The sequence below is a fragment of the Oryctolagus cuniculus genome, chromosome 19 (assembly GCF_964237555.1).
Source record: "Oryctolagus cuniculus chromosome 19, mOryCun1.1, whole genome shotgun sequence".
NCBI lineage: Eukaryota > Metazoa > Chordata > Mammalia > Lagomorpha > Leporidae > Oryctolagus > Oryctolagus cuniculus.
Genome location: NC_091450.1, coordinates 45,957,401 through 45,982,478, shown reverse-complemented (window position 1 = coordinate 45,982,478; position 25,078 = coordinate 45,957,401). Strand labels below are relative to the sequence as shown.

Below are 25,078 nucleotides of genomic sequence, written 5' to 3'. Positions count from 1 at the left end.
GATGGTGGCAGGCTTTTCTGTCTGAGAAATCCTGGGTGATGAGCTGTGTTTGGGACATTTGACTCTGCCGTTCCCCTGGGACTTGTCTGTGTAGCCATCGAGCAGGAAGTTGGGCATAAACAGAGGCAGGGACTGGAGCTTCCACTGCTTACCAATGGGCTGAGGCCGGCTATTGTCCAAGGCCAGACAGGCTCTCGGATTTTCCAGGATGAGGTCCGTCACTTTTCTGATCAGCCAAACAAGTGGATTTTGCTTCTTGTTCCAAAAAAAAATCATAAAATATGCATTTTCGAAAATGTTGGAAATAATAATAATAATAACAGTCATTTCCATTTTGTTGATGAGAAAAATCTGAGCCTTAGAAAATGCTTGACTGACCTAAGGTCATAGAGCGTCCAGGTCATGACACTGGGGTTGGAGGTGGGCATTGTGATGCCAGAGGTAGGTAGGATGTAGATTTATTTTATTTTGTATTTTAAAGATTTAATTATTTATTTGAAAGTCAGAGTTACACAGAGAGAGGAGAGGCAGAGAGAGAGAGAGAGTTTTTCCATCCAATGGTTCACTCCCCAGTTGGCCGCAATGGCTGGAGCTGTACCGATCTGAAGCCAGGAGCCAGGAGCTTCTTCCAGGTCTCCCACGTGGGTGCAGGCGCCCAAGGACTTGGGCCATCTTATACTGCTTTCCCAGGCCACAGCAGAGAACTGGATCAGAAGTGGAGCAGCCAGGACTCGAACCAGCACCCATATGGGATGCTGGCGCTTCAGGCCAGGGCTTTAATCCACTGTGTCGCAGCACTGGGCGCATGTATATAGATTTTGACATATGCTCTTCTTCACTCTGTATTTGCACACACACACACACACAGACATTTACTAAGACATGCTGTCCACGATGCCTACTAATTGGAAACTTTACTCATTAAGATACAGGGAGTATTTTCCATGTCATCAACATTTTTGGCACCCTTATTCATGGCTGCCAATAATTCCACTTCTGTGTTTTCTGTACTTTGTTAAAGAACGACAATTGTGTTGCTTCTGTTATTTTTAATGTATTTGAGAGGTAGATGCTTCCATTGTTTTTAAGTTTTTATTTATGTATTGGGGAGAGAGAGAGAGAGAGAGAGAGAGAGAGAACATGCTCTTATTTCTTATTTGCTGGTTCATTCTCCAAATGCCTGCAGCAGGTGCAGTCAAGCTGAACTAAGTCTGAGAGCTGGGATCTGGGAGCTCAACCTGGTCTCCCACGTGGGTGACAGGAGCCCAGCCACCTGACCCACCACCACTGCCTCCCAGAGTGCACAGGAGCAGGAAGCTGGAGCCAGGAGCAAGAACTGGGTCTTGAACCCAAATACTCCCATAGAGAATGTGGGTGTCTCGGTTGGCATTTTGATGGCTAGACTGGACTCCTGCCCTGATTTCTATTTTTTTATTTTATTTTATTTTATTTTTTGACAGGCAGAGTGGACAGTGAGAGAGAAAGACAGAGAGAAAGGTCCTCCCTTGCCGTTGGTTCACCCTCCAATGACCGCCACGGCCGGTGTGCTGCGGCTGGCGCACCGTGCTGATCCGATGGCAGGAGCCAGGTGCTTCTCCTGGTCTCCCATGGGGTGCAGGGCCCAAGCACCTGGGCCATCCTCCACTGCACTCCCGGGCCACAGCAGAGAGCTGGCCTGGAAGAGGGGCAACTGGGACAGAATCCAGCGCCCCAACCGGGACTAGAACCCAGTGTGCCGGCGCCGCAAGGTGGAGGATTAGCCTAGTGAGCCATGGCGCCGGCCCCTGATTTCTATTTTTTTAAATATCCTAAGTAGCCCTGCTGAGAGTGTTCTTGCATAAACACTTGTACATCTACCTTTGCCTTGGGGTTTCTGATTTGGAACGAGCGATACCTCATCAGGCCAGGGAGCAGGGAGTTGGGAGCCCCACCCTGTTCTCAACCCAACAGAGACACCTGCTAGTTTTTTCCAGGTCCACTTGCCTGTCCCTGTAGCTGCCAGGCTAAAGCTATAAGAAGACTCTCTTGAACTTGGACTGTTTACACTTTGCAACCACAGTGGATTTTCTGTTCTTTGCTGGCCTTTCTAGAAAAGCAGTCAACCACATACAGACTGTGTAGCACCAGGGCGTGTCATGATGGCCCTCCTGAGCTGGAACATGGAATGTTTCTCTTGTGTCTTGCAGGGACAGGCTCTGTAGTGGCTACCTGGCAAGGCTCTGGAGCTAACCTGCTGGTCTTGGATCCTGCTGCCAGCTGTGTGGTTGTGCTCAGCTTCTGTTCCCTTGTCTATAAAACCAAAGAAACTGAAGTACCTACTCCATAGGGCTGCTGCTAGGACAAAGTGGGCCCTGCTGTGTAAATATTGCAGAACAGTGAATGGCACCAGCAGTCATCGGTATTATGCTTTTGGAAAGTCAGAGAGAGAGAGAGAGAGAGAGAGAGAGATTCTATCTGCTGGTTCACTCCTCCAATGCGCTCAACAGCTAGGGTTGGGCCAGGTCAAAGCCAAAAGCCCAAAACTCCATCTGGGTCTCCCATGTGGGTAGCAGGGACTCAAGTATTTGAGCCATCACCTCTTGCCTCCCAGGGTGCACATTGGCAGGAAGCTTTACTGGAAGCAGAGGAGTTTTTAGTGAGACTTACCTGCCTAGACTTTTCTTCTTTAAGATAAAAGCGTAGGGCTGGCGCTGTGGCATAGCAGGCAAAGCCACCGCCTGCAGTGCTGGCATCCCATATGGGTGCCAGTTCAAGTCCCGGCTGCTCCACTTCCGATCCAGCTCTGTGCTATGGCCTGGGAAAGCAATAGAGGATGGCCCAAGTCCTTGGGCCCCTGCACCCACGTGGGAGACCTGGAAGAAGCTCCTGGCTCCCGGCTTCGGATTGGTGCAGCTCCAGCCATTGTGGCCATCTGGGGAGTGAACCAGCAGATGGAAGACTTCTCTCTCTCTCTGCCTCTGCGTCTCTGTAACTCTGCCTTCCAAATAAATAAATAAATAAATAAATCTTTTTTTTTTTTAAAAAAAGAAAAAAAGAAAGTCATGGAAGCAAGCCATGATGGATTTGAGCTCAGAAAGAGTAAAAGCATGTAGACATCATGTAAATAGAGAAATGAAATGCCGGTCTGGGAACAGTGTGTGTGTGCTGTGAGTCTTGTAGATGAATGGACAATGCCATTATGATGTAGTGAGCCCCACAAACCAATTCTAATTTAAAATCGACTTAAATAGCAAAATAACCCCTCTCAAACAAAAAAAAGTGCAAAGAGGGTCATTTACATACACAAGAGAGAACACAGATGGTCCAAAAACATACAGAAATTTTAACTTTTTTCCAAATAAGAGAAATCAAAGTAAAATTGTAAAGACCTTGAGGCAGCCCTTTTTTTCCCTCCTAACGAACAAATCAAGATTCATTTTCGGAATGTGCATTGGTCCTTTATAGGCAAGGTCTTGAAAATATGAAAAATCACATATCCTCCAGCAAATAGAAACCAGCTTTTTAAAAAGCCATTTGAGCCATGTGTATTAAAAAGCTTAATGACAGCCATACTTTCTCCTCCACTCACACCCCAAGCAAATAATCTGAAATAGGGACAAAGATTCAAGGGTAAAATTGTTCGTCTCTCAGTGATTTTATTTTATTTTATTTTTTTGCAATAAACGTTCTTGTGAAGTTTAGTTAAATCCAAGAGATTCCTGGTTTAGAATATTTTGAAGCCATTACAAATGGTGTGTACACAACTTGAGTGACGTGAGAAAAATATTGAGACTACAATGCTTTAGGGGCTATAAAACTGGATTAGCTACTCTTTTAGATTGGAAGCAACTGAAGAATCTTGAAGGTAGTTATCTTTGGTAAGGGCACTGCAGGCTCTTTTGTGTATGGGTCCTCTGAGTTGTTTTACCAATTTCCACTGATATACAGTAATGTCACAAAAAGAAGAAACAACAGGTATTAAAAGAGAAAGAAGACACACAGGAAAATGCCAGCAGGCGGCCAGGACTGCCATGGACAGCTGCACAGTCTGTACACTGCACAACTCCAGGGACTGCTGTTCACATCATCCGTGCTATAAAAGATGTTCCTGGAGCTATGCAGTGCTGTCTGTGGACATAACACAGAGACCACATGTTGGTTTGTTCAACTATTCCTATGTTTTACTATATGCTTTTTTTTTTTTTTTGACAGGCAGAGTGGACAGTGAGAGAGACAGAGAGAAAGGTCTTCCTTTGCCGTTGGTTCACCCTCCAATGGCCGCCGCTGCCGGCGCGCTGTGACCGGCGCATCACGCTGATCCGATGGCAGGAGCCAGGTGCTTCTCCTGGTCTCCCATGGGGTGCAGGGCCCAAGCACTTGGGCCATCCTCCACTGCACTCCCGGGCCACAGCAGAGAGCTGGCCTGGAAGAGGGGCAACCGGGACAGAATCAGGCGCCCTGACCGGGACTAGAACCCGGTGTGCCGGTGCCGCAAGGTGGAGGATTAGCCTAGTGAGCCGCGGCACCGGCTTATTCCTATGTTTTAAAAATCAAAAATCCAATATGTCCACCCAGTAGGAAATAATAAAGATGGAAACAAAGTGTATTCCGAATCCCGATTCCCAGATGTATCCCATGTTGCCATTTTAGGGCCATTGCTGTGTCGTGCCTTCTCCTGCTTGTCCAGGTCTCCCTACAGAGAAGTAGAGTTTAAATTTCTATTTATTTATTTTCATTTTTTTATTTGAAAGGCTGAGAGACATACACACACACAAAGAGAGACAGACAGACAAGACATTCGCTCCCCAAATGACTGCAACAGCCAGGGCTGGGCCAGCCCAAAGCCAGGAGCCAGGAGCTCCATCCGGGTCTCCCACATGGGTGTCTGGGACTCAAGAATTTCAGCCTTCGCTGCTGCCTCCCAAGGGTGTGGGAGGCTAATCCTCAGCCTGCGGTGCCAGCACACCGGGTTCTAGTCCCAGTCGGGGCACCAGGTTCTGTCCCGGTTGCCCCTCTTCCAGGCCAGCTCTCTGCTGTGGCCCAGGAGGGCAGTGGAGGATGGCCCAAGTGCTTGGGCCCTGCACCTGCATGGGAGACCAGGAGAAGCACCTGGCTCCTGCCTTCGGATCAGCACGGTGCGCCGGCCACAGCGCGCCAGCCACGGCAGCGATTGGAGGGTGAACCAACGGCAAAGGAAGACCTTTCTCTCTGTCTCTCTCTCACTGTCCACTCTGCTTGTCAAAAAAAATAAAAAATAAAAAAAAAGAATTTTAACACAGTTTCTCCTGTTCTCCTTGTCAACATTTCAGTTTTGCTAATGTTATCTGGGATTTGAGATCCAACCATTATGAATATCTTTTTTACGTTTCATATTCTTTATGAATAACGTTTTAATCAAATCAGACAACAACACAATGTAAACCATGATGCAGGCAGTTGTATTTTTAAATGCACACTCCTGCTCATTCTTTGTGCCATGCCAGGGCCCCAGTACAGGGGAATAGGAGAGGGGTCAGCCAGTGGACTCACCCTACAACAGTGCTGGGGCCCATGGAGCCCAGGCCCACTGAACAAGTCCCTTTCCCTGGTTGTTAAATGGTTAATCATCTCTCTTTGATGTGCCGTAGTCCATTTTCTGCTGCTATAACAAAATAGCTGAGGCCAAGTCATTTATTTATTTGCAAGTCAGGGTTACACAGAGAGAGAAGGAGAGACAGAGAAAGAGAGAGAGGTCCTCCATCCGCTGGTTCACTCTCCAGAGGGCCGCAACGGCCGGAGCTGAGCTGTGCCAATCCAAAGCCAGGAGCCAGGAGCTTCTTCCAGGACTCCCACCTGGGTGCAGGGGCCCAAGTACTTGAGCCATCTTCCACTGCTTTCCCAGGCCATAGCACAGAGCTGTATGGGAAGTGGAGCAGCCGGGTCTCGAACCAGCGCCCATATAGGATGCCGGCACTGCAGGTGGCGGCTCTACCTGCTATGCCACATCGCCGGCCCCAAGAGATCAGGTCTTTTCTAAAGTGAGAGGCTTACCCAGGCCACGGCATGGGAGTCTGAGAGTCCAGGAACCTAGTACTGCCACGAGCTTGGCACCTGGTGAGGGCATCCGGACAGCCCACGGTGAGACAGAGCGACTTGTAGGCTCAGGTCTCTCTCTCCCTCTTCTTACAAGAGTGTCGTGGGGCCCACCTCATGACCTCATCCAATCTTTGTCACCTCCCAAAAGCCTCACCTCTAAATACCATCGACATGGGAACGTGGAGATTATATTTCCAACACGTGAACTTGCGAGAGACAGCTAGAAGATCTTAGAACAGTTTCTGAAGAGAGACACCCCAGCTCTGACATGTGTGGGAGGCACTCCCTTCCCCCCGCTCAGGCAATGGGCCTCCTGTTCTTGTGCTTGGAATCCCCTGGTCAGCGCGGGCTATCCTCGTGGCCCACACTGACCCTGACCCCTGCTCACTTCTGCTCACCTTCTTTTGACCTTTTGCTTTTTTTTAGAAAAAAAAAATTTAAGGATGTATTTATATATTTGAAAGGAAGAGAGAGAGAGAGACAGAGAGAGAGAGAGACAGAGAAAGAGAGAGAGAGAGAGAGAGAGAGAATCTTCCATCCATTGGTTCACTCCCCAAATGGCTGTGGCTGGGTCAGGCGGAAGCCAGGAGCCCAGAACTCCATCCAAGTCTCCCTTGTGGGTGTTTGGGGTACATTAGAAGAGAGCTGGATCAGAAAGTGGAGCATGCAGATTTTTTAAAGTTTTTATTTATTTATTTGACAGGTAGAATTACAGACAGAGGGAGAGAAAGACAGAGAGAGCGAGATCTTCCATCCACTGGTTCACTCCCCAAATGGCGACAATGACCAGAGTTAGGCAAATCCAAAGCCAGGAGCTTCCTCCAGGTCTTCCACTTGTGTGCAAGGGCTCAAGCACTTGGGCCATCTTCTGCTGCTTTCCCAGGCCATTAGCAGAGAGATGTATCAGAAGTAGAGCAGCTGGGACTTGAACCAGTGCCCATATGGGATGCCTGGACTACAGGTTGAGGTTTAGTCCACTACACCACAGCTCCAGCCCAGCATCCAAATATTGAGCCTGCACTTATTTGGATTGCAGGTGTTACAGGCAATGCCTTAACCTGCTGAGCCACAGCACCGGCTCCTGTCCTTTAGCCTTGGTTTATGGGAAATCCCTCACACACATGTGTAACACATGCATGTGCAGAATCATACGATAAGGCAGAAGCCCATGTGGCTGCCATGTTCCACGGAGGTGGGGAATACAACTTGGCCAGCATTGCTTCTGGGTGTTCCTTGTAGGAGAACAAGGCTAGGACTCACTCTCTGAACTCCCAGAAGGTCAAGGGCATCCTCCTCGTATTTGCTCAGGGACTGTTTTGTGCAGGTGTGTGTGAAGTTTAGCTCCATGCCAAGCACTTAGCAAGCCCTTGGTAACTCTTTGTTAAATTACTGGGTGATAGAATTCATTGCAACAGCAGTAGAAACAGGATTTTAAAGCCAGGCAACCTGAAAAAAAAAGATGTGAAAGAAATATGCCATAAACACATTCATCTATCCTTAATATGTAAAGAGTTTTGGCAAATCTATAACAAAACCACTTATGATCCCAATTGGGAGGTAGACAGACAGTTCTCAAACAGGAGAATTATTGCTAAACATTAAACATTCCAACGCACTGTTAATGGTAAATTTATAATGACAAGGGGTCTTTCTTCCCTTCTCAAAACACAGTATTTTTAAATGGTGAGACAGGGTGTGTGAATTAGTCAGGAATTAGTTCCAACCTCCCAGACAGCAGCTGGCAGGCATGTTTTAAGGACATTAAGGTGCAACCCCAGTTCTAGGATTTTATTCTCAAGAAAATCTGAAATGTGAACCAAGTTTTGTCCATCAAGTTGCTCATTACAGCCAAAACTGAACAAAATCAAATTGTCCTAAAACTGGGGGGAAAAATTGCTTGTATGAAAAAATGTTGAGGCCGGCGCCACGGCTCACTAAGCTAATCCTCCGCCTTGCAGCGCCGGCACACCGGGTTCTAGTCCCGGTTGCCCCTCTTCCAGGCCAGCTCTCTGCTGTGACCCGGGAATGCAGTGGAGGATGGCCCAAGTCCTTGGGTCCTGCACCCCATGGGAGACCAGGAGAAGCACCTGGCTCCTGCCTTTGGATCAGCGCGGTGCGCCAGCCGCAGCGGCCATTGGAGGGTAAACCAATGGCAAAGGAAGACCTTTCTCTCTGTCTCTCTCTCTCTCACTGTCCACTCTGCCTGTCAAAAAAAAAAAAAAAAAAAAAAGATGTTGAACCACTGTTATCTTGCTTATATTTTTCTAGGTGTTTTTGTGAGATGTGTGATCCTTATAAACGTAAAATTATTTTAAACTCCTGTAAAAAAAATGCTCACTCCCCCGAACCACCACACAGCTTGAACCTGTCTTTTCAACTGACCCCTGGGTAATTTGATTCCTATGGAGATTATAATCTGTGGGGTGCACTATAAATATATATGGGGGAAACCCCAACAACCAGGCTTTTTTCTCACTCCTGGAGTTCGTGGGGTGGTGGATGGGAGGAGAGCCGAGACAGAGCCGCAGTGAGCCAGGGGGAACCGAATTAGGGAGGTTCCCACTCACTTCCAAAGAGAAACAGCCGGGTTCAGGGACTTTGTCTTGGGGACTGAACTACTCATCTTTCCATCACTATCACAGATTCCTGAGAGGAGCTTTAGGATGAAGAGGGTTCGTTTCAGCTTGCCGTCGTGAAGGTTCACAGCCCAGTAGCCAGGGGTCCGAGAGAGTGGAGGCTGGTGATGGTGGAGGAATTACACGGAAACTGGAAAGCAGAGAGAGAATCAGAGAGCACAATCATTCTCTATGTAGTCTCTCCTAAGGCCACCAGGATTTGGTCATAAAGCTTCCACCCTAACAACCTCATCAAACCCAGTCATCCTCCAACACCCTTATGGGATTAATTTCCATCCTTAACCCATTAACACATCAGGGATCAAGCCTCCAACACATGGCCGTTTGGGGGACACCCAAGGTGTTCTCCAAGCCATTACAGGGACACTTGTCTATCCCCCCCCCCACCCCCCCCCCACAGGTGTGTTCCAAACACCTAGGACAGCACTTGGCACAGTATGGGCATTCGATAAATATTTTTTGAGTCTGTGGCTCAATCTTGCTAGCGCTCTTTGCAATGGCAGAGGGCTTGCTTGCTTGCTCATGCCTCCATGCCGCAACCAAGAAGCTGGCCTGTGAGTCCAGGGATGACTAAAGCCCGTGTTGGTGCTCAAGGCCATGTAGAATTTGTTCATATATCACAGGCCCCATCTCAGGCTTCCCTGAGATGCTTGGAAACCTCCCATGTGGGTAACCAGTGTTGCTCTTCCCAGCTCACCCTTAAGAATCTCTATTATGGCAGAGGAGGGACTGTGAGGGTTGGGGACAGTGCACCCAGGGCACACACAGGTGGCTGCATCCATGCCACCCGCTCAAGGACTTTGTGTTTCTGCCTACAGTGATGACCCTGTGGACTTGAGACTTGGCCCTCACTTGGGGAGGTCTTGTGGCTTTCCCAACGTGAAATCAGAACCCAGGCGTGGTGGGAGGCCAGCTGGTTGAAGAGGGGAATTTTCTGGAAATGAGCTCTGACATGATGTCTTGTCTCTTCCTGCAGCTTCGCAACAACAAGGCGAAAGATGTGTGCTTGGACCAGGGGCCGCTGGAGAACCACACAGCAATACTGTACCCGTGCCATGGCTGGGGACCACAGGTAGGAACCCATCTCTGCCCAGGAAGGGAGTAAAGTCACCGGCCCACAGCGGCCTTGTAGGACTTCTGGAAGCTTCTGCCGCTCTCGCCTTTGGTAGCCGTTATCTGTTCTGAGTCTTATGGAGAAGGTGAGGGGCGCTTGCTGTTTGTTGCTCTAAAGAAACTAAGGAGAGGATTCGTGAATGGTTGTTCAGGTGTTCAGAGGATCCGTGTGCCTGTTTCATCCTGAAAGGAAGATGTGAATAAGCCTCAGAGTCACTTGCTCATCTGTAAATAAAAACCATATGAAGGCCGGCGCCGCGGCTCACTAGGCTAATCCTCCGCCTTGCGGCGCTGGCACACCAGGTTCTAGTCCCGGTCGGGGCGCCGGATTCTGTCCCGGTTGCTCCTCTTCCAGGCCAGCTCTCTGCTGTGGCCCGGGAGTGCAGTGGAGGATGGCCCAAGTACTTGGGCCCTGTACCCCATGGGAGACCAGGAGAAGCACCTGGCTCCTGCCATGGGATCAGCGCGGTGCGCCGGCCACAGCGCACCGGCCGTGGCGGCCATTGGAGGGTGAACCAACAGCAAAAGGAAGACCTTTCTCTCTCTCTCTCTCTCTCTCTCTCTCTCTCTCACTGTCCACTCTGCCTGTCCAAAAAAAAACCATATGAGCATATGCTGTCGTTACAACCTCATATACCTGTGTACCGCCTCCAAGAAACACGGAACAGGTGCTGCCTGGGAACCTGAGTGACACGCCCACCCTGGAAGACCGGCACTGGTTTGTCGGTAGGCATAGCTGGATCGTGAGTACTGGAAGAAGAGGAAACCTTTAGCAGGAGCGTTTCAGCAAACTCACAAGATCTCCTGAGAGAGTGCCAGATGGTTAACCAGCAAGTGCAAATGGAACCCTGGTGAACGAATTTCCTTGGGCAACTTTGTGCTGACTAGGGGTGTGTATGCACGTGTGTGTGTGTGTGTGTGTGTGTGTATCTGTAGGTGTCTCCAAAGAGCTTTGCACAAACTCTATAATATTGGGAGGAAACGCATCCAAAAATATCAGCGGGCTTGAGAGTCATAAAATTTTTTTAAAGATTTTTTATTTATGTGAAAGGCAGAGCTACAGACAGAGAAAAGTCTTCCATCCATTGGTTCACTACCCAAAAGACTGCAACAACCAGAACTGGGCCAATCAGAAGCCAGGAGCCAGGAGCTTCTTCTGGGTCTCCCACACAGGTGCAGGGGCCCAAAGACTTGGGCCATCTTCTACTGCTTTTCCAGGGCAACAGCAGGGAGCTGGATCAGAAGTGGAGTAGCCGGGACTCGAACCGGCACCCTTATGGGATGCCAGCCCTGACAGTCATAAAAAATTAAAACAGACTCTCCCTGGGTCTGAGTTTATACGTGGAAGCCTTGAGCAGGATGCCACCTCTCTTGCTCTCTCAGCATGTGTGTTCACATGCAGGGTCACGTTCACCAGTCACACACACACGCACAGACCCACATGTGCACATGGCTCATGGAATTTTCCCACTTCATGGCTGTCTCGCTTTCCAGTGAGCCCGGCTCTTGGAAAGACAACCATTGTGTTCCTTCTGCTGCCAGTGTGGACAGTTCTCACAGACCAGACCCTCAGCCTCTCTCTGAAGGTGGATGAGCCATGTCAGCAGGTTGCTGGTCAAATCGTGAGTCACTGGATCCTTGCAGGAACTCTGGGGGAGGGGAGGCAGACAGCACGAGGAAACTGAGGCACAGAAAAGTGGCTGTGAGCAAAGCAGAACCCAACCCTGCAGCACAAGCCAACCATTTTCAATTCCATTCAAATCCATTTAACTCATTTTCATTTATTGAGCTCTACTTCTGTATACAGTTGGCTAACAGTGCCTGTGGGAAGCAGGGGATGACGGGAAACCCATACCTGCTCCTGTCCCGGGGTTAGTGTGCAAAGCAGTATGGACAAAGAATCAAATGCATATCTTCATTCATTCATTCAGCCACTCAACAAATAGGATGCTACTTCCAAAAACTGATGGAAAAATGGAATTAAAAAGTAAGCTTGCTTAGGTGAAAAAACACCTTGAAATCCATGCGGGGGGCGGGTGTCTTCAAAAGTTTGTGGAAATATGTACCGTGGAAAGAAATTGCGTGGATTTTAGGTTTCCTTGCACCAAATTAACTTATCTTGCAGTGACATTTCCGTGAGTGTCGCAGAGGGCCCTCATCCTTCTTGATCTTGTGGTAAACGCTCCTCACAGCTATATACAGGCACATAGCATGATACTGCAGATCCTTGCTGTCAGTTAAAGGGTCGGGAAGAGACAGGACCCCACAGCACAAGGAGTGCAGCCCTGGGTGCTGGGAGATGACAGACGACAAGCGTTTGGGGCTCAGAGTGGATGACGGAATGGGGAGCTGAGGGATAAGGCAGAGGAGAGATGGAGACGCAGATGGTAAGAGGCCTGGTAAGGTGTGCCCCAGGTGTGTTTTGTATACTGCATGTGTAGCGCCTGTGCCTGCAAGGCGTGTGTGACCAACTCCTGGGTGCCACCTATGTGGGGCCTTTGATTTGGCATCTGCATCTCTCATGGTCCCTAGGAGATGCTGGTGGGGGGCTGGCTGAGTTGGGACTTGGTCCTGAGGGTATGGGGAGCCCCTGAGGGGTTCAGGAGGGAATGAGATGTTTAGAATGGGCACAACCAACCCAGAGATGGCGGTGTGTGTGGGGGTGGCGTGGGGGACTGTCTAAGAAGTTGTGTCTTGGAATAGAGAGATTAAAATCCATCACCACCTCAGCTAGCCTCAGCCCGGACTGCTGGAAGAAGGGATGGAGACCAAGGGTACCGGGACAGAAGAGCCTAAAGGGAACCCAGCAGGAATGGGGCAGGGCCCAGAGCACCCCACCTGTGACACCCACATCTTCCTACCCAGGAGGCTGGAGTCTGGGTGCTGAGCCAGGCGGATTCCAGCACTAACCCACCTTTTGCTGCACTTGACCGTCCTTTTGGGAAGTTCCAGGAGTAGCTCTAGGAGAGCACTTACCTCCCAGGCTTCCTCTTCCTGTCTTTTGAATAAGTAACATTGAATAAGTAACATTTGATCTGAGTACGTACCAACCCAACGGTGGCATGATAGAGGATACCCCATTTAGCTATACCCCCGATCAAAAAGTGGCCGTAGTGGTTAAGACACCACTTGGGACACCCAAGTCCTCATATCAGATTGCCGGGGTTTGGGTTCTGGCTCTGCACCTGATGCCAGTCTCCTCCTGCTAGTGCACACCTGGAAGGCAGCAGGTGGTGGCCCAAATTGTTGGGTTCCTGCTACCGAGTTGGGAGCTCTGGATTGAATTCCTGGCTCCTGGCTTTGGCTTGATGCAGCCCCAGCTGTTGCAGAACCAACAGACCCAACCAACCCCCTGTGTGTGTGTGGGGGGGGGTGTCAGTACATATATAAACATGTATTAAAAGCACATATTAAAAAGAAGTGGCCTGAGAAAGCTGCCTTCTCCTGTGAGTGGCAACTGAAATAAAGAAAAAGGCCTGGTGAATGTCTCCCAGGGACCCGAGGGTCTCCTAGCTCTGTGCAGTTCTTTTCTGCTTTGGACCTCTCAGGGTCAAGGTTTTAGGAGCTTCTCAGGAAGCTCTCGGCTCAGCCTGAGGTCCAGGGCTTGACAATGGCCGTGTCTGTCTTCCGTGGTCCTGTGGCCACCTCCTCCCTGCACCCTCTGCCCTCCCTCTCCGTCCCAGCACCCAGAACGCCCCCTTTGCCCTTGTGGTGCTCCACACACAGTCTGCTGAAGACCCCTGTGAACTTGACCTTCTTCATCCGTCTTTTTTACTCCTTGTACATCCCCTCCCTCAGGGCACAACCCAGTGGCCACCTGCTAAACAGAGGCAGCAGGAATGCCCAGATGTCTATGGCGGCATGGTCAGTGTTTACCAGGAGCCTCTACGGTGAAGATGGCTACCTATTCACCCCTTCGCAGGCGAGAGCCAAGCACCAGGGTCCCTCCCTGCTGGGAGCTTTGTGGCCCCCACAGCCTAGCCCTAGTCTTTGTCGGGAAACTGCTGGAATTCCTCTCTCTTCCATCTGCACGCAGAGCTTTTCAAAAAAAAAAAAAAAAAAAAAAAAAAAAAAGCATGCTCCTGCCACATAGCTGATGATGGGAGGACCACCCAAATTAGGCATTGCCTTGCTCTCCCAACTCCTGGACGAACGCCTCCAAGTGGGCCCTGGCTGCTGTCCATCAGCTCCTTTTTTTTTTCAAGTAGATCAAATGTCATTTCTGTGCCACCTCATGTTCTGAATTAGAGGGGCCCCTTGGCTGGGCTGCCAGCTTCCAGGCTGTTTCTCGGGCCACTCATCAAGGCTTCCTCCCTCCCCAAACCTGCTCGCTCTGGCAAGGATTCCAGCCGCCCACCCAGCACAGGCCTTGGCATCTTATTAAACAGCTTCACCAAGTTCTATGGCAGGATCTTAGCTCCTTCAGCCAGGCAACTCCCGGGGGCGGGAAAAAAGCAACAGGTGCACCAGGGACACTGTTAGCTTAATGAATGGATTCTGTGTTGTAACTGATCACCAAACAGCAATTAAGCAGGGATGAAGTCGGCACCAAGGGGGGTCATTTCCTGTCTTGCCACATGTGTTTGGCCACAAGATAGAAACGGTTCCCAGCCACGTGGAGAGACTTTCCTTTCCAAAGCGTCTGTCGGCAGCTCCTTAGTAGCCACGGCTGTGTCTGGTTACTGATTTGAATCAGACAAACATCAGCTCCTTCTTGGAGCCTAAGTTTTCTTTTCAAATAGAATGTCAAGGATGGGGGTACAGCCTTAATTAAGCACGTGGAGCAGGTGGTCTTTCTTTAAGATTTATTCCTTTATCTGAGAGGCAGAATGACGGAGAGAGGGGGAGAGATAGGACATGTGTGTCTGAAAGAGATAATGAGAGAGAGAGAGAGAGAGAGGAGAGAGAGAGAGAAAGAGATCTCCCATTCATTAGTTCATTCCCCAAATGACTGGGGCTGGTCCAGACCAAACCCAGGAGTTTAGAACTCCATGGCCGGCGCCACGGCTCACTAGGCTAATCCTCCACCTGCGGCACCGGCACGCACACCAGGTTCTAGTCCCGGTCGGGGCACCGGATTCTGTCCCGGTTTCCCCTCTTCCAGGCCAGCTCTCTGCTATGGCCCGGGAAGGCAGTGGAGGATGGCCCAAGTGCTTGGGCCCTGCACTCCATGGGAGACCAGGAGAAGCACCTGGCTCCTGGCTTCGGATCAGCGCAGCGTGCTGGCTGTGCCGGCCATTGGAGGGTGAACCAATGGCAAAGGAAGACCTTTCTCTCTGTCTCTCTCTCTCTCTCACTGTCCACTCTGCCTGTCAAAAAAAAAAAAAAAAAAAAACTCTATCCAAACCATCCAAGTCTCCCACGTGGTGGCAGAGGCCAGAGCACCCGGCCTGTGTTCTGCTGCTTTCCAAGGCTCATTGGCAGGAAGCTGGATTGGCAGCAGAGCAGCTGAGACCCAAACCAGCCCTGTGATACAGGATACAGGCTTTGGGAGTGGAAGCTGCTGCTGCACCATAGGCGGGTGATGCTGTGTAAGGAGGTCCACACCCCCACCCCCACCCCAGCAGCTGGTTTTGGCCTTCCTGGGGCCACATGTGAGCTGATCCCCAAGCTGGAGCAAATGTATGAAGACCCAGCAGCTCCAGCTGCTCCACGGGGAGTTGGCCACAGAGTCACCCCCCACTGCCAGGCTCCTAACTGCTGCCTCTTCCAGCCCATCAGCTCCACCTCCCCAGCGTCAGCATCTGATTTCCTTGAGAGGCAGAGCTGTCGGTAGGAAGCAGGTAGGCAGTGCTGCCCTAGGCGCCCAGGGTTGACTGTAGCAGCTTCCTGCCTCCCTAGCTCCCTTGAGGCTCCTAAGCGGTCCACACAGGTCCCTGCAGCTGAGCTGCTGTCCAGAGTGCTGACTGTGCAGCAAGTGGTGGGTCAGAGCTGAGGCTGGCGGTCCAGGATGGTCAACAGGGCCAGAGCACCAGGGCCCGGATGAAGGACGGAGGCTTCCCAGGCACATCTCAGGTGGGGCTTACGGACACTAAGAAACACCTGGAAATTTATCTCAAATGCTTGTTCCTGAGTTCAGCTCAGATCTACGGAGGGTGGAGCCTGCATTCTGCAGGTTAACAAATACCTCCCAGCGTGCTCCTGTGGCACATGGCTTAAGACATTTCTTTTTTTCTTTTTTTGTTTTTAAGATTTATTTGAAAGTCAGAATTACAGAGAGAGGGAGAGAGAAAGAGAGAATGAGAATCTCTCATCCTCTGGTTTACTCCCCCAAATGGCTGCAGTGCCCAGGGCTGGGCCAGGCTGAAGCCAGGATCCAGGAGCTTCATCCAGGTCTCCCAAGTGGGTGCAGGGGTCTAAGCACTTGGGCCATCTTCTGCTGCTTTCTCAGGCACATTAACAGGGAGCTGGATGGGAAGTGGAGCAGCCGGGACTTGAACCATCACCCATAGGAGATGCCAGCACTGCAGACAGCAGCTTAGCTCACTTTGCCAGACCCCCTTGAGACATTCTTGCAACACCTGCATCCCGTATCACAACACGTGGGTTCATGTCCTGGTTCTACTTCCAGTCTGATATTCTGCTAATGGGCACTCTGGAGTAATTTCTCAAGGACATGGGTCCATGCCACCTGTGTGGGACACCTGACTTGAGTTCTGGGCTCCTGGCTTTGACCCCACCCAGCTCTAGGTGATGCAAGCATTTAGAGAATGAAGTAGCAGATAGAAGATTCTCTCTGTCTCTGTGGCTCTGTCTCTGTCTGCTGTTCAAATAAGTAAAAACCTTAAGAAACTCAAACACTTCCAGGTGCTCTTCCCCGCTAAGCAACGAGGATTTCTTTAGTATTCATCATGGACAGCATCTTGTGGTGGACATTCTGAGTAATGCTCACTCTCCCTTGTTTGCCCAGGACAGGACCAGTGTGTGCCTAGTGTCCCAACTTAGTTTATTTTTTTAAAATTTATAATACTATCTTAGTTTATACATATTCTTTCTTAATCTGTTGCCCCAAAAATGTAATCCACCCTTCCCTCCACTTCTCCGCCCTTTTAAAAAAAGATTTATTTATTGATTTGAAATCTGAGCATCAGACACACAGACAGACAGACAGATCTTCCATTCTCTGGTTCCCTCCCCAAATGGCCACAACAGCCAGAGCTGGAACACCCTGAAATCAAGAGTTTGGAGCTGCCTCCAAGTCTCCCACCTGTGTGGCAGGGACTCAAGTCCTTGAGCCATGATTTGCCTCTTTCCCAGGCGTTTTAGGAGCCAGGGCCCAAGCCAGCATGTGAATGAGTTGCCGAAGTTCCAGTGGGTTGATTAACCCACTGTACCAAAATCCCCTCCTTGCTCTTGTAGGCATCAAATCTAGGAGCAGCTTACCTGGGCACCTGCAGATGAGCAAATGGAAAACATGCCTGCAGATTCTGGTGTGGCTCTTCTCCCGCAAGCTGAGGGTCCCAGCCCCTCTGGGTATGGGCTCCCAGTGGAGTATGTCCCTGGAGATTTCGGCAGCATTCTTTGGAGTAGCTACTCGTGGTGATGGAGGGTCCTTAAGACAAAGCGTGCACTGTGGAGAGGAATCAAGGCTGTCACTCCCTGCTCGAGGGGTTTCAGGCTCTGTGCTGAGGATCTTGTGTGTGTTGGGGGGGGATCATCAGCCCTGTCCCTTCTGTTTGTCCTCCCTGTCGCATGTTTTCTCTCCCTCCCTTCTTTTCTGAAGGACTCACATTTCCCTACCTCGGTGAATTCATCACCAGAATGACAGGCGAGGATTCTTTTATCCCATAATTACATTTAATCTGATCCTGAACTCGTTCTCTGATGGCTTCATCTTTTAAGTGATACATCATCCAAGCACCTTGTCACGATGATGCATTGTGCCGATGGGGTTCTTGCGGGCCCGCGGAGTGACAGGGCTCCCGTGAGCCATTAGCATGGACGAGGCACCACCAGTCCTTGGCAAACGCAGGCATGAGTGACATCTAGCAGCCGCTTGGCCTCCAGATAGGCCTGAGTAAGTGTGGTGGTTCCGGGGATGGAACCGTTGGGAGCACACTGAAGCTGTAGCCCGAGAAAAGATGGCTGTGCCCCAGAAACAGGCAGGTGCTTCTGGGAACAAATCTCTCCTGTTGGGTAAGAAGCAAACCCCGTGGTCCTTTTAATGGGTGAAATTCTCATTCAGGACTCCTTGCTAGGGCTTCAGGGGACCCGAACTTCCTTCCATGCCATCTGCTGTGGTTCCCTTTTCTGCTTCCCGTCCCTAGCTCCCCCTCTTTAATTACCCCTGACAAGTGGTTCTGCAATGTTCGCGTTCAGGGCTGGATTTCCCAAATGGAATCCAGACATAAATGCACATACCTTGGATGTTCCCTAAGGCAGACCCCAGGTGATGGAGGAATTATGGCACTTTTTCTTTCTTGCCAGGATGGACTGATGAGCTATTCTTTCCAGGAATTCACAGTTCCAATCCTAAGTCGTTTCTCCACGGAGATTCTTAGTTAAAAGGTTTGTGTCTCCTTAGAAGTTTGGAGGATTATTTTTCCACACCCGCACCTGATTCAGGCAGGTTCTGTGTTCCTGCTGGCCTTGGAATAAGGAATTCAAACTACACAATAGGATGGCGCCCACATGGCCAGGCAGACCCTCCTACCAGACCCAAAGATGTCAAGTTCAACAACCAGGAAACAGAGAGGCACTGCTGATCTTGCTAATTTTTTTTTTCATTTTTACTGAAGGAACAAGAGCATTACAAAGTGTTTGGAAAATACAAATTTAAATCATTCAGAATCCTAGCACATAAAGCAACTGTCATTGCCGATGCTTGCTTTAAGCCTTTTTTTTTTTTTTTTCTTAAAAAGAAGTATGTTGGGACTGGTGCTCTGTTGTAGCAGGTATAGCCGCCACCAGCAGTGCCAGAATCCCATACTGGCACCAGTTCGAGTCCCGGTTGTTCCTCTTCCAATCCAGCTCTCTGCTGTGGCCTGGGAAAGCAGTAGAAGATGGCTGAAATCCTTGGGCCCCTGCACTCACATGGGAGACCCAAAAGAACCTCCTGGCTCCTGGCTTCAGATCAGCGCAACTCCAGCCATTGCAGCCATCTAGGGAGTGAACTAGCAAATGAAAGACCTCTGTGTGTCTCTCTCTCTGCCTCTGCCTCTCTGTAACTCTGTCTTTCAAAAAAATAAATAAATATTTAAAAACAAACAAACAAAAAGAAATATCTTGATTTCCTAAGCTGTGTCCATACCATTGAATTAATTTTTTAAAACACATTGCTGCTTCTGAATGAGCAGGTAAAAAGGCTATCTGGTTCCCTGTCCTGGTAAATCTTACACATCAGGTGCAAACCACCATAACAACCTCACCCGCCAATCACTGAGTTCAGAGAGCCTCCATTTATGCTTGGAGCAGTGGTATCTGTTGAATGATCACTGTCTTTCTTTTTTTTGTTAAAGATTTATTTATTTTAAAGTTAGAGTTAGAGAGAGAGAGGCCTTCCAACTGTTGGTTCACTGCACACATGGCCATGATGACCAGGGCTGAGCCAGGAGCTTCTTCCAGATCTCCCATGTGAGTAGCAGGGGCCAAGTTCTTGGACCATCCTCCACTGCTTTTTTCAGGCCATTAGTAGGGAGCTGGATCAGAAGTGGAGCAGCCAAGACACGACCAGTGCCCATATGGGATGCCAGCACTGCAGGCATCAACTTGACCCACTACACCATGACAATGACCCCTGAATGATCAAAGACGTCACTTACTGGAGATGAACAGGGACTGAGAATGTGGCCAATCACAAATGAGGGTAAATTTTGCAAAGGTTAGGGCTGGTGTGAGTGAGCCCCATGGTATAGAATTCAGGACCTCAGGGGTCTGGGTTTCCATCAGAGGAGGACTGAGCAAGACCAACTGTTAGCAATGGAATGTTCTGGATTGTCCTCACTGTACAACCTGCCTGGCTCGGGAGCTTGGGGTCATGCCAAGTGCCATGTGCTGGACAACTTGATGGGACTCCACTCTCATCGGGAAGGATGGCCCTGTCCATTCTCCTGTTGGTTACTAGGAGATTCAAGGCCTTCTCCAGGTCACCCTGTGGTGTGGTGGTGCCATTGCCAGCTCCCTTGATGGGGGTGCATAGTGATGCACTGATGGTCTCTTGTGTCTTCCATCCTGCGTCATCAGTGACTCAGTGTTCTCAGGGATGGACCCTGTTTCCAAGGGATTTCTACCAATTCTATGGACATGATACGGCTCCCCCAAGGCTAGGGTCGTGCCTACAGCACCTGAGTTTGGGTTTGGTCAGGAACAGGAAAGACTTAAACTTGGCGGACACATGGTGAGCCCAAGGCCCAGCCCAGACTGCTTGTCGTAGCATGCTCTGTTAGAGATAAGGCTTCTAACACATGGCTGAGGTGAGCCGGGAGCTGGCCAGAGCCAGGCGTGCATCGTGAGGTCTTTGTTCCCTGCCTTTTTTTTTCTTTTTTCTTTTTCTTTTTTTTTTTTTTTTGAAAGGCAGAGTGGACAGTGAGAGAGAGAGACAGAGAGAAAGGTCTTCCTTTTTCCATTGGTTCACCCCCAAGTGGCCACTGCGGCCAGCGCACTGCGCTGATCCAAAGGCAGGAGCCAGGTGCTTCTCCTGGTCTCCCATGGGGTGCAGGGCCCAAGCACTTGGGCCATCCTCCACTCACTCCCAGGCCACAGCAGAGAGCTGGCCTGGAAGAGGGGCAACTGGGACAGAACCCGGTGCCCCAACCGGGACTAGAACCCGGGGTGCTGGCGCCGTAGGTGGAGGATTAGCCCAGTGAACCATGGCACCGGCCTGTTCCCTGCCTTCTAATGACACCAGAAATCAGGAAAGGGCCCTTCACCCACTTCTACACCAAAGAGGACTCTTCCATGGTGGGGTAAGGAGGTGTTTACTGTCTATGTCTCACACCCAACAGGCATTCCAGATCGCACCCTATGTCAACCTCAAGCCTCTGTAAGTGTCACCAAAAAGTCCCTCTTTGTAAGAAGTCCTTTTGGGAGGAACAGGAGTGGAAAGTCACCACCTAGAATTGAACCATTAAAAGCCAGCAATGATTGCAGGTCCTTTCAGTGTATGACTTTACTTAAATTCTGTAACATGCCCAAGAGGCACTTGTTATATTTCTGTATAAGGAAGATGAGGCTTGGCCTGCGCCGCGGCTCACTAGGCTAATCCTCCGCCTTGCAGCACCGGCACACCGGGTTCTAGTCCCGGTCGGGGCGCCGGATTCTGTCCCGGTTGCTCCTCTTCCAGGCCAGCTCTCTGCTGTGGCCCGGGAGTGCAGTGGAGGATGGCCCAAGTGCTTGGGCCCTGCACCCCATGGGAGACCAGGATAAGTACCTGGCTCCTGCCATCGGATCAACGCGGTGCGCCTTGGAGGGTGAACCAACGGCAAAAGGAAGACCTTTGTCTCTGTCTCTCTCTCTCACTGTCCACTCTGCCTGTCAAAAAATATAAAAAAAAAAAAAAAAAAAAGGAAGACAAGGCTTGTCGAGAACAAGGTGGTGCAAGTACTCTGTCTCCCATGTGGGAGACCTGGATGGAGCTCGCTCTGGGCTCCTGGTTTTGGCTTGGCCCAGCCTTTGCCAGTGCAGCCTTCTGGAGAGTGAACCAGCAGACAGAAGAGTGCTGTGTATGTGTGTGTGTGAGTGTGTGTGTAAGACTGCCTTTCAAATAAATAATCAACTCTTTAAAAAAATGATAAAGTCAAGTTTTCAAAGGCCAGGTGTTGGATTCTGAGATCTAACAGATCTGATACTTGGCTACAAAGGAGTTTGGGAACTGGAAGAACGCCATTGGACGACCACCACTGTTATTACTGCTGCAACCCAGAGCTGTCCGGGCATGCTGGAATTAGTGAGTGAAAATATGAAGAAACACAAGATCATTGCCTAGCTTCCGGGGGAGGGGAGAGAGAGCAACTTGAAAGTCAAGGAACTCGGAAAATATCACCTTAACCAAGTGATCAAATGACCAAGAGTCACATAGCAGTCCCCAAACCTGCCCCTGGAAGGATGCGCCAAGAAGGGCACCCCTCTGGGTTTTCTTGCTAAAAACATGTAACTGTCTCAAGTCTAACTATGGAAAGCCATCAGATAAACCCCAAGGGGAGAACAGCCTACAAGACACCTGCCCAGGGCTCTTCAGAGGGTAGGAGACCTCTGTCCCTCCCTCTCTGTCTCTCTCTCTCTCTCTTTCTCGCTGTCTTTCAAATAAATAAAAATTAATTAATTAATGATAAAGAAAAGGAGGATAATGAGAAGATGGAACGAACAGAAAGGAACGGGTTGTGTTTCCAAAACATAAGTGGGACATCTCACAAACACTGAGGACTAACGTTCAGAAAGTGTTCGCTCTGTCATCTTGATTTGACCAAAACCATCCAAACCCTGTATTTCCTCTGGGTCCCATTTGGGGATATTGGAGCAGAAATTTAGACTATTTTTTTTTTCTGACACAGAAACATGTGGAAATGGACTGATCTGTCAGACCAGGTTTACCCTTCCAAAAATTACCATTTTCTAGCTTGTTTTAGCAGAGCTTATAATGCCAAAGGCTCCAGATTCCAGGACGAGAGGTTTCTTCCAGGAAATATTCCCCATGGTTGAGAAAAGGGGCCGGTGTGGAGAGTGGTGTGTGCAGATGTGAACTCTGCACGGAACACATACAAGTGCTTTATCGCTTGCAGTGTTGTGGCAGTCGGGGGAGCCCAGGGTAGATACCACCTTGCACCTGGCTCTAGGACACATGCAATATGAAAGGAACCAGTCTGGGTGGGGGGGCTGTACACCACAAGCAGGGAGAAGCCCCTGTGCCAGTGGTGGGAGCTTGGCTTGTGAAGCCAGGAGGAAAAAATATGGTTCCTTCAGTGCAAAGAGGAGGAAGGGGAGTACCCTGACGATTGCAGGGTTATCATCATTGGTTAATATAAATGGCAATCATGTTATGCAAATGAATAGCCCAGAACAAGGTCTGGAGTATTGTGGATGCTCAGCGAAGTGGAGTGGCCTGGACTTGAACCCCAGGAGTTGCTTCCATTTTCAGATCATCTACAAACACGGATGAGTCACACATGAAGATCGCCAGGGCTGTCTCTGACTCTGCTGGTAGCTGGCTCTGAAAACCAGCGTGCGTGAGGCTGAGCACGGCTGGCTTCTTGGACATTTAGCTCCTGTCTTAACCGTGTTCAGACGTTCAACTTTACAATGGAGCAAGAGCGTCCCCTCTCTGCACTTCACGTTCGTAGCAGGAGACACTCAGCATCCTGTTGTAAAATTGGCTTTGTGTTGGGTGGCTTTGTGTTGACTGATGCACGTTTAAGGTAGCCTGGGCTAAGCTTTGGTGTCTGCTGCGTTAAGCGGATTCAGTGCGTTTTCATTTTATGACGGATGTCCTGGGCTGTAGCCCCTTTGGAAGTCAAGGAGCCTGGGGTGAGTTAGTGAACAAGCCTGGAGCTGAGCTGTCTCCTACCTCCCACCCCCATAAGCTATGAAGGGGCAGTGAGTCCAAGATTTGAGGCTATGTGGACGAAGGCCCAGAGGTGGAGCAGGGAACAAGGGTTGCTTTGAGACTGGAAAATCAAGATACCATCTGCACAATCCAAGGCCCAGTCTTTCCACGAATCCGGTCTATTCCAGGCAAAGGCACATAGGATCTGGACCAAACCATGGAAACAGAACAGGGGTGGGAGAAGACGTAACAGGAGCTAAGCAAGGGAGATGATGGGGGTGAGGGACAGGTCTCATACAAATAGCCAAGACCCAGTCCAAGAGAGCCTAGGGAGAGGGGAGCTGCCTGGGGGCACCCGGCTGCCCAGCCAGACAGCCGAAGCATGCGCGTCATCAGCCCTTGGACAAGTGTCTCCGGCAAAGAGCAGGAAGCCCAGAGAACCAGAGAGCCAGAAAGGAACAGGAAATGTTGGACATTGGAAGCCATATTGGAGTCTGCGCTAAAGACCTCAGCCAGCCAACGGTGGATGAAAGCAAGGAAAACGATAGCAACAAATAGGTACACAGACCCTTCTCACCAGCTTATTTAATCTCCACTCCTGCCCTATGAGGGGATTCTGTAGTTACCTCCATTTTCAAGCTGAGAAAATAAACTCCCTTAGGGCTAAAGTCAGTGACCCAGAGTCATTGAACTACCGATTGGAAGAGCTGGAATTTCTTAAGTGGGCCCCAGCATCCAGGCCCTTAGCCTGTGTGTTCTGCCTCTGTGGTCACACAGCACGTGGCCAGCGATACCATAGCTGATGGCAGATGAAGAACGTAGGGGCCACTGAGCTGTGCTACGGATGTCACTCAGATTATGCTAAGAAGGCAGCCAGGTGTCACCAGCATGTCCATGCTGGGCCAGAATACAACCCTATCTTCCCGTGTCACACCCAGAAACAAGGAAGAAATGCAGTTGTCCATCACCTGTCTTACTCAGAAATGGAGGCTTTGGGGTGAGCCCCATGCCTCCTGGTCCCTGGGAAGTCAGACTGTGCTGTCCTGCTACCACTCGGCCCTCCCAGCCCTCACCATGCCCCCCACACCAGGAGACTCCCAGCTCCCTCCACAAGGCTGGTGGGGGTCAGATCCTGCCATCCGCCACCGCTACACTGTAAACACACACACAGACACACACACACACACACGCACATTGTCACTGTCCCGGCTCCATCTATTCCTGGAACTGTCCTGGAGAAAAATCAGCCCAGTGTTTTAGGATACAGCTAACATCTCTGCATGCATCCCCAGGAGAGAGTGCATTTTCTGGAAATGATACTGAACCCGGCCTGATGAGTCATACAGTAAAAGAGGAAAGATTGAGAAGGAAGGCCCCTGGGACCATCCCAACTTCCAGGAACTTTCTCATTCTGCAGCAAACACACAAGGGGAAAAAGTACATGTAGAATGGACTCAAAAGACAGGTTTAGAGTTGGGCATTTGATGTAGTGGTCAAGATACCACTTTGGACACCCACCTGCAATATCAGGGTGCCTTGGCTCGAGTCCTGGCTCTCTGACTCCACTTTCTGGCTGATGCACCTTGAACTTGACCCAAGCACCTGAGCCATCGCCAGCTGCCTCCCACAGTGCACATCTGCAGGTAGCTGGAGTGGAACCAGGACCTGAACTCAGGCAGTCTGATACGAGTTACAGGTTTCCCAGTGTGCATCTTAACTCCTAGGCCAAATGTCCATGCCTTCCTCCCCCTCCACCCTTGCAGACATATTTTTCAACGCGCTTTATGGCGATGTGAGG

At 50.1% G+C, this 25,078-nt stretch overlaps 1 protein-coding gene across 1 annotated transcript in view; it reads left to right on the top strand.

The window, feature by feature from the left end:
- The window catches only part of GALNT17 (polypeptide N-acetylgalactosaminyltransferase 17), a 505,081-nt gene that overhangs the window by 466,823 nt on the left and 13,180 nt on the right, over positions 1 to 25,078 (top strand). The window contains exon 9 of the mRNA XM_008257969.3: positions 9,667 to 9,762. Coding sequence (XP_008256191.1) covers positions 9,667 to 9,762 — 96 coding nt within the window. The remainder of the gene's footprint in view (positions 1 to 9,666; positions 9,763 to 25,078) is intronic.